The 15,843-nt window shown below is 45.7% G+C and overlaps 1 protein-coding gene across 2 annotated transcripts; it reads left to right on the top strand.

Moving 5' to 3' along the window:
* The first annotated feature begins 4,563 nt into the window (after positions 1–4,563).
* LOC119403130 ((3R)-3-hydroxyacyl-CoA dehydrogenase) lies at positions 4,564–14,678 on the top strand. Of its 2 annotated transcripts, XM_049418039.1 has the most exons (4): positions 4,602–4,694; positions 4,730–4,916; positions 8,544–8,740; positions 14,242–14,678. In XM_049418039.1, the coding sequence occupies exons 2-4, from the start codon at positions 4,766–4,768 to the stop codon at positions 14,641–14,643; spliced, it is 750 nt and encodes a 249-aa protein (XP_049273996.1). In that variant the 5' UTR covers positions 4,602–4,694; positions 4,730–4,765; the 3' UTR covers positions 14,644–14,678. The 2 variants fall into 2 exon arrangements, with proteins under 2 accessions (XP_037526010.1, XP_049273996.1); XM_037670082.2 differs by having other exon boundaries at positions 4,564–4,916.
* Positions 14,679–15,843: the final 1,165 nt, after the last annotated feature.

The raw sequence follows: 15,843 nt of genomic DNA, 5'->3' as shown, positions 1-15,843 counted from the left end.
CCTAGTTACGGGCCTGCTGTTATGCGCCAAAGACTGCACATGCTTTTTCACAGCCATGTGCCTGAAAATGTAAATTTTAAGCAGCCCGTCTATGTGTGTGCTGCATCTGATAACAGTCATAGGTGGTGAAGCCACAACTAGTAAGCGGAAGTGAAAGCAGCGAGAAATAGACAAAATTACTTTTTTGTCCATTCATCAGTCTCCACCATTATACACTTCACTAGGTTGTCTAGTGAACTATGCGTCAACAGTTCGTTTAATTACGGTGGAGTTTTCCTGCCTGCTTTCTGTAGGCAGCATTGTTCACATGACCAACACTGACTATTCATTTGAAGAAGATTGTATGCCATTTAGCATGCTCAGAAAAGAAGACACCAAGTTACCTGCAATTCGTCAGTGAATTGTTACCATTATGTCTGTCATCAGCCACAGTGATGTATTTGTATTAGTCTACACAGTGTCTGGCAAAAGAGATAGCCATTGAATCTGGCCTGGTTCAGTTCAGCTCTTGTTCTGCAGTTGTCTCCATCATGAATGTAACATCTGAGAAAGTTCCCTTTTCTCAAGGCACTATAACTTGGTTTGTTTATCCAGAACTTTTCTGTTCTCCTTGAACCTGATCCCTTTGAAACACATTCTACTGGACCACTTGACTTTTCCTCTGCTCTGGCAGTCATCAACAGCTTCAGCCTGACCCTTTTGCAGATGCAGCAGTAGGCTGGTTTGTTGAAAAAGCATAAAGATTATTTTGTCACAATTCTTCAACCTTGTGACAGACAGACTCCTATTAATGTGAATCAGACTGAGACGGATAGCATATTCATTATGTGCTGCCAGCTGAGTCCCATGTCTCCAGCTGATTGGAAAATCACTGACTAAAATGTCACCATGCTGCAGTATTGACTATCTGCCCTTCCACTAACCCTTGGTCACTCTGTGTTGTCTTGAAAGAGATGCATGGCTCTATGAACTTCTCCCCCAATTACAGAGTGCTCAAGATTACATGCAAAGATGTATACCCTATGCTTTGCACTGACATTGTTTTAGATTTTGAATATACAAGGAATGAATGAATGAATTGAACCTTTATTTCGCAGAGGAGGAAGGCGCTTGGCCGCAGTTTGGGAATAGGTGGGGAAGGGATTGTTGGGTGAACAGCATAAGCACAATAAATTAACATCACTTGGTGTGAATCCATTTTCGGTAGAGGTTCGATGGAGTCGCTCTCGCGCGAGATGGTCGACCTCTTCTACACCACTCGAAACAGGTCACTTATACTAGCATAGTTCGCAAGTGCTTTTTGTGCTTTATCATTCGACTGTAGTACGTTTCCTAAAGCGCTTATGTCGTCGCGTGGCAAGTGTTGGATGCGTGTTCTTCCTCGCAAGAAAGCTGAGCAAATCCAAACGAGGTCGCGTAAATCTGCTCTGCATAATTCTTGACAATGTGGCCATCGAGGAGAAGTGTTTGCAATTGCTTGTCTGGGTCTAATCCATTTGTCAAGTACATGTGGTGTGTATGCTGCATTGGCCCATAACCTTATTCAGAAATATCTCTTGCTGGTGAGTAAGTCCGCCCTTTTCGCTTAATAGAGGTGCTGGTGTAGCTTTTAATATAGCCTTCATTTACTGTCAGTTTTCAATTTTACGTGAATATAATGCATAAATGCTCTGCTAGGAGAGCCTGCGCGCAGCATTTCTAGGTAGGAATTGAGGTCCGCCAGGTTTGGCGACGAACTGGGGTGTCGGGTGCTCAATGAATAGTCAAGCCCACCCGCTTTCGCGGCGACCGCATGAGCGGCTTCGTTTTCCCCGTCCATGCCAGTGTGTCCCGGTGTCCACAAAATTTCCGCATCGACTCCGCAATTCTGTAATCTCTTTAACTTTTTTCTAATATCGTTGGCTACCGCATCTTTAGTCATTGTTGCTGTAAGCTGAGCCACCGCTTCGTACGAAAGCTATTTCGAAGACTCTTGCTTGCTGTGTTACCTGCGTCAATTGGAGTAGTGTTGACCGCTCCCCATATGGCCAACAACTCTACATGTAAGGGTGCACCACCAGGAAGCTGGCAACTGTGATAGCCATTGTACAGGCCCGTAGCCAGGAATTTTTTTCGGGGGGGGGCCCACTTGCTGAAAACCTCGACTATCTGAGAAAAACGCCTATTTTCATTATTTATTTTCGGTAAAACACCATGTATCATAAAAATTCCGGGGGGGGCCCGGGCCCCCCGAGCCCCCCCCCCTGGCTACGGGCCTGCCATTGTAGCGGGATGCGGATGTGCTGATCCAAGCCATACTAGCTTGTTCATGTATGATTGTTGCGTCAGTGTAGATGTCGATGGTGTTCTCAGGTTTTCTGAGGCGCTGCCTTTTCTCGAACAGTTGCCTGGTTTTTGTGTTGCGCCTAGCGATCGGGCGTTGTCGTTTCCGTGTGCTCAGCGGTGCTTCCCATGGTGGTGCTGTGGTCATTTCCTCGTGCCCCAACCGCGCATGAACTCGGTTGTCTCATGCCATGATTTGCTTGCCTTGTGGTGTGTTATCAAGCCGACATTGCACGCGAATTCGTGCTTCATTGATTATGTCCCTTATTGGTGGTATCGGCACAAGCTTGAGCAGCTCCTCGTTCCTCGTGTGCTTCGGGAGCCCAGCTATCGTAAGGAGGGTCGCCCTGTGTAACTTTTCGAGGTCACGGAGGTCTCGATCGGAGAACTCATACACAAGGAACAAAGCACTTTTCAAGCCTTGTTAGAGCCTCAGACTATGAGAGAATTCCCATGCACAAAGACAAAAAAAAAGAAAAAAACTATTTTTGCAGTGCCACGCTGGCTTTAGAAGCTTGTGTAGCATCATGATGTTCAAGCTCTGCTAAGCTCCCTCATTTGACCACATGATTTACACTGTTGTGTGGGTCGAAGAAGAAGACTTGCTTGTGCTGCCTAGCAGATATTATATCCTGATCAATATTTGCTGACTGTCTGCAGTGTCAGGACTATGTCTGAGGATGTTTTGCCAGTGCTGGTCTTCAACACCAATTAGTATTCATTCTGCAAGCAAACTAATCTAAAGTCCTGGATCATAACGCAAGCAGGGATGACATTCATTCTTGACCTTGGCAGGATATTTGTGGGTTTTTTACTTTCACTGCCCCCAGAAAAATGAGGACTTACACAGTTTCCCTGGCCTGACATCCTATTTTGGTAATTTAATTATAGCTTCACCCCCCTCCTGCATCTAATTCAATTATTTCGATCAGCCAAAATGTACCCTCACATCTGGACTTTGTATACCGGGTCTACTTTGAAATTCGGTGAGGTGGCAGCTTCTCTTCTACACGTGGACACCAGCAGCCATTCTTCTCCTGCACTGTGATAACCCCTGGGATGAAAACGTTATTACATAATCAGTAATGCTTAGAAAGATTATATAACAGATTGGAAAAATGAGAAATCATACAGGGAATGTCGCTGGAGCTCCAGCGACATTCCCTGATATAACTGTACTGTTCAGTGATCACCATCTATAACAAACAGTACGTCTTTCTCTTAGCATAAACGGTAGCATAGACGTATGAGCAGAAAGATATTCTGAGAAATTACCAGAGTGACAGTGACAAAATCAGGGGCGTAAAGCCAGGAAGGTGGGGATGGTACAAGCCCCCCCCCCCCCACGAAATTTTTTACACATACAAACATATCATAACATCGTTGAACCCCCCCCCCCCCCCCCCGAAAAAAATTTCTGGCTATGCTACTGGACAAAATTATTGAGTTAGGGGAGTCGGGAAACCATGGAGGAGGCGTGCCCCTCGTGTTTTCACGCGTGAGGCGCCACTGACATAAAAAGTTACAGTGTTCTGTAATAAAAATGAATGGCGTTACTACCCTCTGCCAATATGACAACCTACGCAGGCCACGATCCTCCTCCGCATTCAAAATTACTCTTTCTCTAGCACCCGCTGGCACTTATTACTTGCGGATCGGTTAACCCAATATACCAAAATTGTATTGTAGGGATATGTGAAGGCCTTTTTCTCCCGAAAACGCTCCTGCCAGCTTCCTCACGGTCAGCGTACGTGAGCGGAAGGGTCGCTGCCCACGTGGAGCCACCCAGGGAAGCCTCGATTCTCGATATGTCCGGAGCGTGGTCCAGAGCAAAGTATTGTAGGAAACTCTATGGTCCAAGGCGACTGCAGCAACTGCAGCTCTACTGGAAGCAGGCTTCATTTCGTACTTCACTGCAATCCCCCCATTTACCACTTTCTCCATTAAATGTTTCAGAGAACACAATTTATTTATTTGATTATATTTTTTGTTGCGAAGTTTGAACCGTGCGGCTAGGGTGGCTAGCCATGGTCGCTGGTACGGCGCGGCATATCGCATCACCTTTGCCAACGTTGCCTTGCCTTTGCTCGCAGTGTTCGTAGATAAAGGAAAACAAGAAATGAGCTACTGCAGGCCGAGACTGATTATACTGAAAGTGTAACGAAACAGGCTAATAAAAGAATACACTCGGCGATCAACGCTGAATGGCGCTCTTGTGGCTCCTGTTTCCACTCGGACTAGATACAGTACGGTCGGCACGGACACGGACACTACGGTCCCTACTCGTGCTTGTGAGCGGCTTTGAGATCAGAGAACCCGTTTTGTTAATTGTCGGTTTTGTGACTTCATCTGGTGTAAGGTGTAAGTGCTTTGTGGCTCTGGTGGCGTAGCTTGGCGTAGCAACTAGTGAAGTGACGGGCCCGAAAACAACGTGGCTGTCGACATGTCACTGACTGGCCGCTTGGCAGCAGTCACCGGAGGTGCAAGTGGTATTGGGAAAGCCGTCTGCTTTGCACTAGCAAAAGAAGGCGCTGTCGTGGTTGTAGGTGATATTAATTTCTGCGGAGCACAGGAAACCGCTGCTGCGCTCCCAGGTAGGTTCAAGACTGACATTTGACTCGATGGTTCTCGATTTTTTTCCGACCTCGCAACCTCTTTAAAAAAAGAGGTTTATGTGAAGCAAAGCTTTCTTGTAACCTCGATAGCGGTTCTTCAGTTGGTGAACGTGCTATTCGTCATGCTGCACGAAGTCGTACATATGAGCCTGGAGCAACGTGATGGATATGACCCGTACCATCTCTGTTACACTTCCACCTTCGAGAAGAGTAAGAATGGTAATGGTGAGCACTGTTGGCGTTGAGTAGCAGAACCGAAACGCAGGTCAGAAGTAGTCAATAAAATTAATTTCGTTTATGTTCACCCCAGATCTGGCCACCGTTAAAAGACGCTGGTTAAGCTTAGATAATTGCGGAATAATTGTTCTTGCCAGCTTGCTTGTTGTTCCTGGCGCAAAGTTTAAAACATGAAAGAAGGACAGGAAAGGGACAGGAGCGCCAGCCCTTTGGCCCTTTTTTCTCCTCTGCCCATGCATTTTTCACGTTTTAAAATTTGCGCCGGGAAGAACATGTTCATAGACACCAAGTGGCCCAGGAGCAAGTTCTTGTAGTGTTCTTTCCAGAGGCATACAGTTTTCCTATCTTTCGGGAGGTTCGTGTGGGGGCCAAAGTATGCTTTCTTGGACGCACACAAATGAGTCATAGTGATCAAAATCTGGAATGTCACTTTTCCATGGTTCATTCCTGAAGCGCACTACATGTCTACAACAAAAGAACAGGAGTCAGCATGCACCGTGCTTGGGTTATTCCACCTTGTACCCTGAAACATGGTCATGTCACATCCAGAAAATGCTCCAGTTATCTCACTTTCATTTGCTTTATGTCCACTATCGTCATCTGCTTCCACATCTTCCAGGAAATGCGTTTGAAAACAGTGTTGGAGATCTTGAAAATCACCCACATTTTCCGCAGTGTTCATTCTTATGAGTAGATGGTGACAACTTTTGCATATTATTGACTAGCATCGCATTAAAAAAAATTGGGGCAGCCACGCACTAGTAGTGCGAAGACTCTTAAGGAAGCGGTGGAGCTGGTGGCATTGCCCTCATCTTTTCCCTCCTCCTCACCCTCGCTTCCCTTTCCCACCCCTTGCTATACTATACTATACAAGACAGCTGCATTAAGGTGAAACCTGGGGAGGTGCAAAGCACCGATGTTTCCCATAGGGACCAGGGGCGTAGGCAGAAATTTTTTTCGGGGGGGGGGGGGGAACCTCCTTGATCTGTAGTGGGGACGAACAGGCAGATGTGGTCGAGTGTCATTTTCTGCTCTGTATGCTATGGGAAAAAAATATTTCGGGGGGGGGGGGGGGGGCACGGGCCCGGTGTGCCCTAACGTGGCTACGCCCCTGATAGGGACACGTTAATAGCAGTGAGAGGACAGCATCCTCTCGCTGCTATAGGGCATAAGTATGCTGACTTGAATGTTCTGTAGTTTCAACATTTCACCTTTCCACTATGATAAAAAATCATTATCAACATTGTCATGCAGCTTTTGACTTTATTAATAATATTTTGTTATAAGAAAAATTTGTGAAAATGTGACGTCTTTTAGATTAACCATAAAAACCAGTGCACAAACATATGAAGCATGAACAGAATTTGATTAAACTTTAACCGCCGCCGATACATAACTTGCAGCTACGTCACACCGCGGAACTCTGGGATATGATTTCTCAGCATGCGCCGTCATTACCAAGCACATGGCAGCAGACAACACCGACTCAAGCTGTGCGGCTCTCGCATATTGCTGTCAACGCTGCACATTGCAACGGCGATTTGTGCGATATTTGGCTGCTTCACGAGAAGTGTAAATCAATAAAAAAAAGACCAGATGTGGGGACGTACTGTTTGCCAAACGTGATCACAAAGCCGTGCGACCGCACGAAAGAGTTGTCCGAGAAGCGGAGCAGATGCCTTATGCGCGCGTAAACGGAAGGACCTCAGACGTTGCACAACGTTTGTGTGTGCGAATGTCACTTCATAACAGGCAAGTTATGCTTCCGAATCTCCTCACCTTTTCGCCAAGTGCATCACCACGGAGTTATGCGCGAGGTCAATTTTCGTCGAAACGTGAAGCAACGAATTCAACACAGTGATCGCGTCTTGGTTTTCGGGAGGCCCTCTTAGCTCTTTGGTGAAAGAAACCCCGACTGGGTGCCAAACATGTTATTGGGCCATGGTTTTATGCAGCAATCAGCGACGAAATCTGTGCAGCTTGAGCGTCGCAAAATGCAGGCGGCAAAGAGCGCCGCTGTAGGTGACTCGTGCAAAGTTGTTTCAACCATTACATGCGACACCACTGATGACACTGCAGGCTGCATAATGTCCTGAACGATTCTCGTTCGTCATAAGCGCAAGGCAAACAATCAAAACACGCTCACTACGCCAAACTATCGGTACACAAACGTAAACACAGCGCAGTCACTGAGACGTATGTGCTCGGTGATGGCGGACGGAGGACAGGAACTGACGTCACTTGCAAGTTATGTATTGGTAAAGCCCCAGTAGATTGGGCCACAAGTGTATCTTACACTATAAGGGGGCTCTAGCTGCAACACCTTTCTAAATTATAATAGCATGACCTTGCTATTGGACTCTGTTACCTCATGAATCTTGTGCAGAAAAGAATGTGTGGATCCATCAAGTATAAATGGAGTTATCACACAAGGCAAGTGCTTTCTCTCTTCTTTCATTCCAACAAGTGAACTGAAAGTTAGGGGGGGAGGGGGAGGCAAGGGTGCAATGCACCACACATAAGTTATGTCACCGCACTTCATGGCCTTGAGCATTATTTTTATGGTCTTAGTCTGCCCTGTGTTGTCATTGCCGTCGTCATAGTAGTAGTAGTAGTAGTAGTAGTAGTAGTAGTAGTAGTAGTAGTGGTAGTAGTAGTAGTAGTAGTCGTCGTCATGCAGATCACGTGCCCCGGGGGGGTGGGGGTGGGGAATAAAGATGTTGATGCTTCAAATGATAATGGTGATGCTAGATGATGATGATGATGATGCACATGGTCTTGCTAGCCAATCTCACATACTCATGCGCTTGCAGCTTTGCTGTCCGATAGTTTTCATGGCGTAGAACTGGCTGAATTTTTTTTTTATGTATTGGTTCAGACATGCATGGCACTGGCAAAAGGCAGGCACCCATATTGCCTTCTTGACACCACAATTTCCAAGGAAAGAAACTGTATTTCATAGCAATATCTCAAATCCTTGGGTACCCAGTCTATAAGAAAAACGCTTAATTGCTGTGATGGAAATCATCCACCTACCATACAGAAGATACCTAAGTCAGATAATAAAAGATAAATGTGACAAGCACTTCATTGGAAACACTATGAAAAAAGTCGAGATGACTAAATCTAGGTTGACTAAATCTAGGTTGTTCGAACTCTCGGTAGCTGAGCATAGTGTGTCACATAAGGCCTTTCTTTGCCCTGTAAATGTGCTCATGACATAGTGACGAAATTCTTCACCTGGGAAGAATGAAAATGGGCAAATAAATTCTGCTTAAAAGCTACAGCTGGACTTGTTATGCTTCTGCCCTGTGCTGAAGCGAACTGCCAGTATACTCACTCCTGCACTTATGTATAAAACATTTTCAGGTGTGGACCACCCCCACCTGGCATTCATGGTGGATGTTCGAAGCGGGGAGAGCATTGAGACATTCTTTGCGGCTATCATGAAAACATGCAAGCTGCCCCTGAGTATTGCAATTAGTTGTGCAGGTATCCTCAAACCAGCCCCCTTAGTAGACATGTCTGAGGAATTCTTCGATGAAATTATGAACATCAACTTCAAGGTGAGTATTTTTTAAGCATCCTTGAATACTTTCCGTGTGTGCATGGTAGAGTGTGATGACAAGCAATGTGTTCTCTGATACTCGTAAACTGCCCTGGGACTGAGGACGAAGGACTTGCAAATTGGAAGTAAGTGGCACAAGGAAATGTGTGCTTCCAAATAGTGTATTCCACAGGGCGTCCAATTGGGCTTGTTGATTCAACATAGTGAAGGGCAAAAAGCACAGATATTGACGGGGACAAAGAGAGGCACGCACAGTAGACAAATGCAATGCTGACTTTCAATAAAATGTTTATTTTGCTTGTGCACAGCATGAAAATGAAAGGAAAGGAAGCCGCGAAAATGAAGGGAAGGCAGTTATTCCATATTTTTCAAGGAATTTTGCACAACCTTATTAAGAAGGTTGGGTAGAATGTGAATATTGATGTGTTTTTTTCTGTGCTTAGGAAACATGTATCACTGTTCATATAAATTAGCACTGTCTTCCAATAAAAAGCTGCATGTAAAACCAAGCACAGACAGCACTTTACACAATGTGCCCAGTGTGTTGTATACCAGATATCTATCTCCTGTGGCAAACTTTATATCGCCCAAACGCCCAAACTGGGATGCATCAACGATCGGCTCATCGAACACTACATTGTGAACAGCGCAATTCAAGGTCATCTTGGTGTGCACTGCCCCGACTATCGGTATAAACCTATTTTTGATAGATGCGAGATTTTATCACGTTGTAAGTCTACTCCTATGAGAGAAATCACTTAGGCAGCTGCCATATCACGTGCAAGTCAGAATTGCGTAAGGTGCCTATCAGTAGCCTTGTGTGAAAAAGAGCTGATCTTTCTAGATGAAAATGCCAGGGTGATGGTGACAACGTGAGAAGAATCTGTGGGCATGTGTGATCTTGTCTTCTTCTCAAGTGCTTAATATAAATTTCCGTACACATGCAAAATAGACATTTTGTCGAAAGTCAGTGCTGCATTTGTCTATTGTATTTGCCTCTCTTCATCCCCGTCGGTATCTGCGCTGTTGCCCTTCACTATGTATACCGCAGTAAGACCCACTGATGAATATTAGTGGGGTGCTTTTTTTTAAAATTTTTTCCTGACATTCTCTGTCATGCATCATGATACTTAAAATGCTAAATGCAATGCATACATGGTGGAAAGAAACAGACTAGAAGGGAGCATTATGTGATAATTTTGAAGCCTCATAATAGAAAAAATTCAGAGCCCTTACAGTCTAGAAGGGAGCATTATGCGACAATTTTGAAGCCTCGTAATAGAAAAAGAAAATTACACCATCTCCCGCTAAAGGGGACCATGAGGCGATGCGAAGCCGGAGCACTTGCACGATCGCGTTCCGTTGGCGTTCGTTGGGCACGCTACCGACCTCGCGTCGTGGAACGCGAAGAGGGATGCTACGCGCGTCGTATCTTCCATCTAGCCTGGCCGTTAATTCTCACAGGACGAGCGGGGAACGCGGTCGACAGGCGGGCGAGAGGGGGGCAGCGTAGGAGAGGAGAGAGAAGGGGAGGGGACGCGCATGCACTCGAGCTCATCGCGGCGTTGCGCAGGAGAGAATTTCGGCATGTCTAGCCCGCGTTTCAGAGGAAGAGTGGAAAGGGGGAGGGGAGTGGGGTATGGGAGAGGGGAGAGGGAAAGTGGAAAGAGGGAATGTGGATAGGGGAAGGGGAGAGGGAAAGTGGAGAGGGTATGCGCATGCGCAGTAAGGGTGGTCACGCCGCACACCACCGGATTGAGCTCGGCCTTAAGATACTTCGCATCTAAAATTCAGAGCCCTTCCACTATGTGAAGATGGAAGACCAACAAAGCAGTTTGTTTTGTTTAATTATATTTCAAATTTGCTTTCTTGACATAGTTATTTCTTTAGCAACGTCATTAGTTGCCCCTTGATCCCAGTGGCATAGCCAGAAATTTATTTGGGGGGGGGGGATTCAATCGTACTTTATGTACGTTTGTGCATGCATTTGTATATGTGCGTGTTTATATACTCATGCAAAATTGAAGAACTTCAGGGGAAGGTTTGAACCCCCCTGGCTACGCCAGTGCTTGATCCATGTTGGCCGCTGCGGTGGGTCAAGCGACGTATCCGCATGAACTGAAAGCAGGGCACACCGTCCATTCCTCGACGACATTTATTTTTGGGAGGTGGCCCGTTACGGGAGGGAGGTACATGTAGCTGTTGGTGGTGCAAGACTGGGGCATAACTCCCGATGTAAAGGAAGGCTGATGGAAAACTACTCACACTATGCAATTTCTTGGCACCTTGCACATCACAGAGAATGGCTGAGAGCTGAGCAGAAAGTTGCTTGTGTGAGGGTAATTGTGATCTGAACATTAATAAATGTCACTGCAGACGAAACAATGCCTCGAAAGATCCAGCGTTCATGCACAGGCTTATTTACTGTGAGTCCACGTGCTGATAGGCCCTGAAGGGATGGAGAAAAAAAGAGGAGGGGGGGAGGTGCAGGGTCAGAGAAAGTTGCCTTGCCAAAGCCATAGCTAGACACTTAAAATCATACCCTCTGTTTTTTTTCCTTGCTCCATAAATGCATGCATGTGTGTACCCCGTCATGGTAGCTTAGTGGCTATGACATTGTACTGCTGAGCTTGAGATCACAGATTTGATCATAGTTTGATCTGTGGAAGGTGCATTTTAATACCAAATATGCTTGTGTACTTACTCTTAGGTGTATGTGAAAGAACCACAGGTGAGCAAAATTAATCAGAGTCATCCACTACAGGGTGACTGATCATCGTATTGTGGTTTTGGCATATAAAACCCCAGAAATTTTTCTGAAGCTTTTGAAGCATGCACCGGGATTATCACTAATGGCAAGGTCAAGGCCTGTCTCAGTGTTATTGAGATACATTTGCAATGAAGATTTGTACCATTGTGTAAAGTTACTGTCAAGGTGTCAAAGCAAACCAACGAAAGCCATAGTAAAGCTGATATTTTTCGAATATTGTGAGTAAGTCAAAGTCTACCATAACTGAGAAATAAGTTACTGGTTTTGGATTAAATGACTTAAGCATATGTGTAGTACTGGTAGTCAAGAAATTCACTGTTGTACAAAATAACTATTTCTTCAGTTGGTGCATCCCACTAGAAGATTATTACGAGCTCAGAAATTGTATATGAGAATCGGGCAGATGCTGATGTTGGACCAGTAACTATGGCCACCTGGGTAGGGATGCTGGCAGTTTTGAACTTGCCTTGACTCTGTAGCTGAAATACTGTTCCACAGGTCAGTTCCACTGGTCAGTTCCACAGGTCAGGTCATAGAAGAAGATGAATGGAAGGATGAATGGAACAGACACAGCACCTGAACCAGTTCTTTTATTCATCATATCCCATACACTGTTACTTCATTTACCTATAGTGAAATGTACCAACCAACCCAAGTTAGCACTCTTCTGCCTCAGGAACTCTGTGAAAGGAGTGCAGCTGCATTTGTGTTTCTTTGCAGGAGTGCAGCTGTGCTCATGTTGTGTGTGTCCCAGTCCTCAATCGTCATGCTGTTTACACCAAAGGATGCATTACGAACAATCTCAGTGTCGCACAATTTTGTCATGTCACATTACCAGGTGCATTGCCATAGCAACAGCAACTGTCAGTGCAGTCTTGTCTTGGAAATGAGCCAAACCTCCATTTAGAACAGAAAGAGTGGACTAACACAGTACTTTCAGGTGCTCAAAGCTTATGTAGACATATATAGGAACAAATAGCAGAAATAGACGTTTCAACAGTGTCAGTGCTTAGAATAACAGAGAGCTGAGCTGGTTGGTGCGTATTCATTCTAAAAAGATACAGGGCGTGCAAACACGGACACAAGAAAGAGGTCAGGACACCACAAACGCCGTGGTGTCCTGCGTTTGTGGTGTCCTGACCTCTTTCTTGTGTCCGTGTTTGCACGCCCTGTATCTTTTTAGAATGAGTCAGTGCTTAAAGGGCCCCTCACCAGACCACATAGCAAATTTTAGTTAGACGCTGGAAGTTGTTATGTGCCGAATGAAGAGCAGTATGCCGCGAGAATTTTTCAAATTGGTTCATTACGAGCTGAGAAAAACAATAATTTGTAGCAGCGCGAAACCATGATGCGAGGAGGCGAGTTTCAAACCCTTGCCACTCGCCCCGTGTAGCCTTAGCAAGCCAAATCCCTTCCCTGCCCTCTTCACTTGACACATACGCATGAACACGTCATGCGCATGCATAGTCACGTGCGCATGACGTGCCCGAGCCAGCCTGAGCACGCGAGCGGCGTTGCACGGCTGCTACCTTTGTTTTTATGTAGCGGCCGTGGGCGTTTTGTCGGCGTTCTCTGTGGTGTACTGCCTGTTTCTGCGGGACGGGCATGAAAGTTGAGACATTTGTACAGTCACGAGAGTGGCGGTATCATGAGCCAGTGCCGCATTAACGTTTACTTGGACGCGGTCGAATAAATGAGCATAATGAGTGCTCAAACGCGCCAGAACATTATTTTCGTTTCCAGGGCTGGCGTCTGCTCGATGCGCTAACCGTGGGGGCACGAACGCATGGGAAAGGGAGGCACATTAGCCCCGCATCTCGCTGCAATTCACACACAAAAAAAGAAAAAGACGCACACATCCCCTTTGTGTGTCTCATTATTTCTCTCAAGTTTTATTAATCTATTCAAGCAACAAATTGCACAAACTACACATGTCGTGTCAAATAATTATCGCAGTGTCACGTGCTACTGTTGGCGACGTCAGAGCACAGTCGTCTACGTAGAGGAGCGACGTGACAGCACTACCATCTACGTAGGACCATTTTTTCATGTACGTCATCCCCTCATTCTCTAAAGCGCGCGCCCGCGAGAAGAAGGGCAAGCAGCGTTCACCTTGAAATTTGACCCATTTCCGCGGCGCGTAGCGTTGCAAATTTTGGCAGACGTGATCGTGAACGCCCAGTGTATGCATTGCGCTCGTTAGCTCAACATTGTCAAATCTGGTGAGGGGCCCTTTAAGTACTTTTTGCTCCCTGATTCGAGCTGCATGCATTAAAAGGGCAGGGCCCTGGCACATGCCACCAAATAAGTAGTTGCCTATCAGCTGATCTCTAGTCATAGGCATGTAAAGGGGATACCAAATTTCTTCACAGCGCTAACAGCAGTTTGCAGTAGTAGCATCAACAAGTTCATATTTAGCCATATTGAACTGGCTAACAGCATTTTCTACTAGCTGTATTCTGAAATATGCCACTGTAATATTTTAAATCAGTTAGTTATAGACATTTTTTAGTTACAAGTAAGAGGTTATATGTCATCAAATAATCCTGCTCCACTTTAATGTCCATTTTTTGCTTGTGAAGGCTCTATTTTGGGGAAAAGTTACTTTGGGCCTCTCGGCGATCATTTCAGCTTTATCTGCATTTTCTGTAATATTTGTTTTTATTTAAACCATGATACCTGTGTCATAGCATTCATTTTCTTCACCTGGGAGCACTGCATACATGCAGGGCACGTTCCTCTTCTGTCGTGGTGCTGTGCGAGCCATGCAGGCAGCGCAGGTGCCCAATGGTGTTTTGGTGACTGTGGCAAGCAACTGGGCACACAGTGGGTCACCCCGTTACAGTGCATATGCAGCCTCAAAGGCAGCCACAGTAGCCTTTACCAAGTCGTTAGCACTTGAGCTGGCAGCAGATGGCATGCGCTGCAACTGTGTGTTACCCAGCTACACGGACACGCCCATGACAGCATCCAACAGTCCCCAGGAAAAAGCACGTGATGCAGCTAAGTCCGCATTGGGCCGTGCTGCACGTCCTGATGAAGTGGCTGATGTGGTTGTCTTCTTATGTGGACCCCGTAGTTCCTATGTTAATGGAAGTGCAGTTGACATCAATGGTGGAGCTGTTGTTTGACGATTTGACCACTGATATGTAACTATTTGCCTTGGTAAACTAGAGAACCAGTTTGTTGTTCAACTTTCAATGCATGTCTGGGGAAGCAAGCCTTCTGGCACCAGATCTTGACAGAGGCCCATTCCATGTGCATTGTGTACTGTGTATGCGTTTCAGGCCCATATTATGGACACTTGAGAAATTGGAAGGAGGAAGAGATGACACCATTGAACTGCACTTACCACTTGTACTCCCACATGTAGAGGCAGTCTCCAACTTTGCATAACTGTATTCTCTATTAATTCTTCTGTAGTGATTTCCTTTTTGTTGTTTTTATATTGTGGTTTGCTGGTAAATATCAAGCTCTGATGTCTCATGATGTTTTGTTCAAGCATAACCGTCAACTACAGGGGGCACTGGGGCTCGTATTGCCCCCTGGATGGCTTCATGAGGGGGAAGAGCCCACCGCCGGCCTCGGCCGGGATTTTCTTTTTCAAGGAGTATTGACACAAACATCTTACAGCTTGTATTTTCTGTTGTAATGTGTAGCTAACGACCCACTTATCACAGTTGGAAACCTTGTTTGCTCAAAGGCACGACGGTTAATTATTTGGAGACTGTTTTATAGCACCTAGTCGCAGTTTCGGTTTCACAGAGCCCCGAGTGAGGCGAGACCCAGAATGGTTTTCATGTAAACATAGATGGTTGCGTGAACACACAAAACCATGTTCACATGAGTACCATGGTTGACAACTCTTTTCACCGAAGGCTCCTGTGTGCTGCTGTAATCCCCTCTGGGATGTTGTAAATATGTGCGGCCCGCCCATAAATGCACTGCCGAGGCAAGGATATCAGCATTTGTACTCCTGTGCAATTTTATGAAGGAAGTGTCCCCTCTTTTCAATGGAAAGAGGGGGCACCTTCTTTATGCTGGACCCCTATCCTGTCTTCTCTCATTTTTCTTCCTTATTCTCAGTTGTGCCACAAATATTTTGTAAGTTAACTATTAGAGTGTGTGCAAGGATCATGGCAGTCAACATAAACTCGTGATGCAGGTGGCTGTTGGTAGTTTACATTAATAAAACGAAGTTGGTGTCAATGCCGTGATTTGGGGTGTTTCGCGTGCAGTTGCCAGAAATGCACTTTAAAGTTGATTTTAAATATGTTGTAGGCTTTACTAGCCATTGATATTTTGTAGACGATGCGTGTATGTCCCCACAA

Source organism: Rhipicephalus sanguineus, chromosome 1, assembly GCF_013339695.2.
Source record: "Rhipicephalus sanguineus isolate Rsan-2018 chromosome 1, BIME_Rsan_1.4, whole genome shotgun sequence".
Classification (NCBI taxonomy): domain Eukaryota; kingdom Metazoa; phylum Arthropoda; class Arachnida; order Ixodida; family Ixodidae; genus Rhipicephalus; species Rhipicephalus sanguineus.
This window is presented reverse-complemented; position numbering and strand designations above follow the sequence as displayed.

What these genes read in the sequence shown, in the direction of transcription:
- LOC119403130 (XM_037670082.2), top strand. Translation starts at nt 4,766, where the DNA reads ATGTCACTGACTGGCCGCTTGGCAGCAGTCACCGGAGGTGCAAGTGGT. An exon ending in AACCGCTGCTGCGCTCCCAG is followed by an intron (nt 4,917 to 8,543) that starts GTAGGTTCAAGA and finishes AAACATTTTCAG; the next exon opens with GTGTGGACCACCCCCACCTG. An exon ending in TTATGAACATCAACTTCAAG is followed by an intron (nt 8,741 to 14,241) that starts GTGAGTATTTTT and finishes GCATACATGCAG; the next exon opens with GGCACGTTCCTCTTCTGTCG.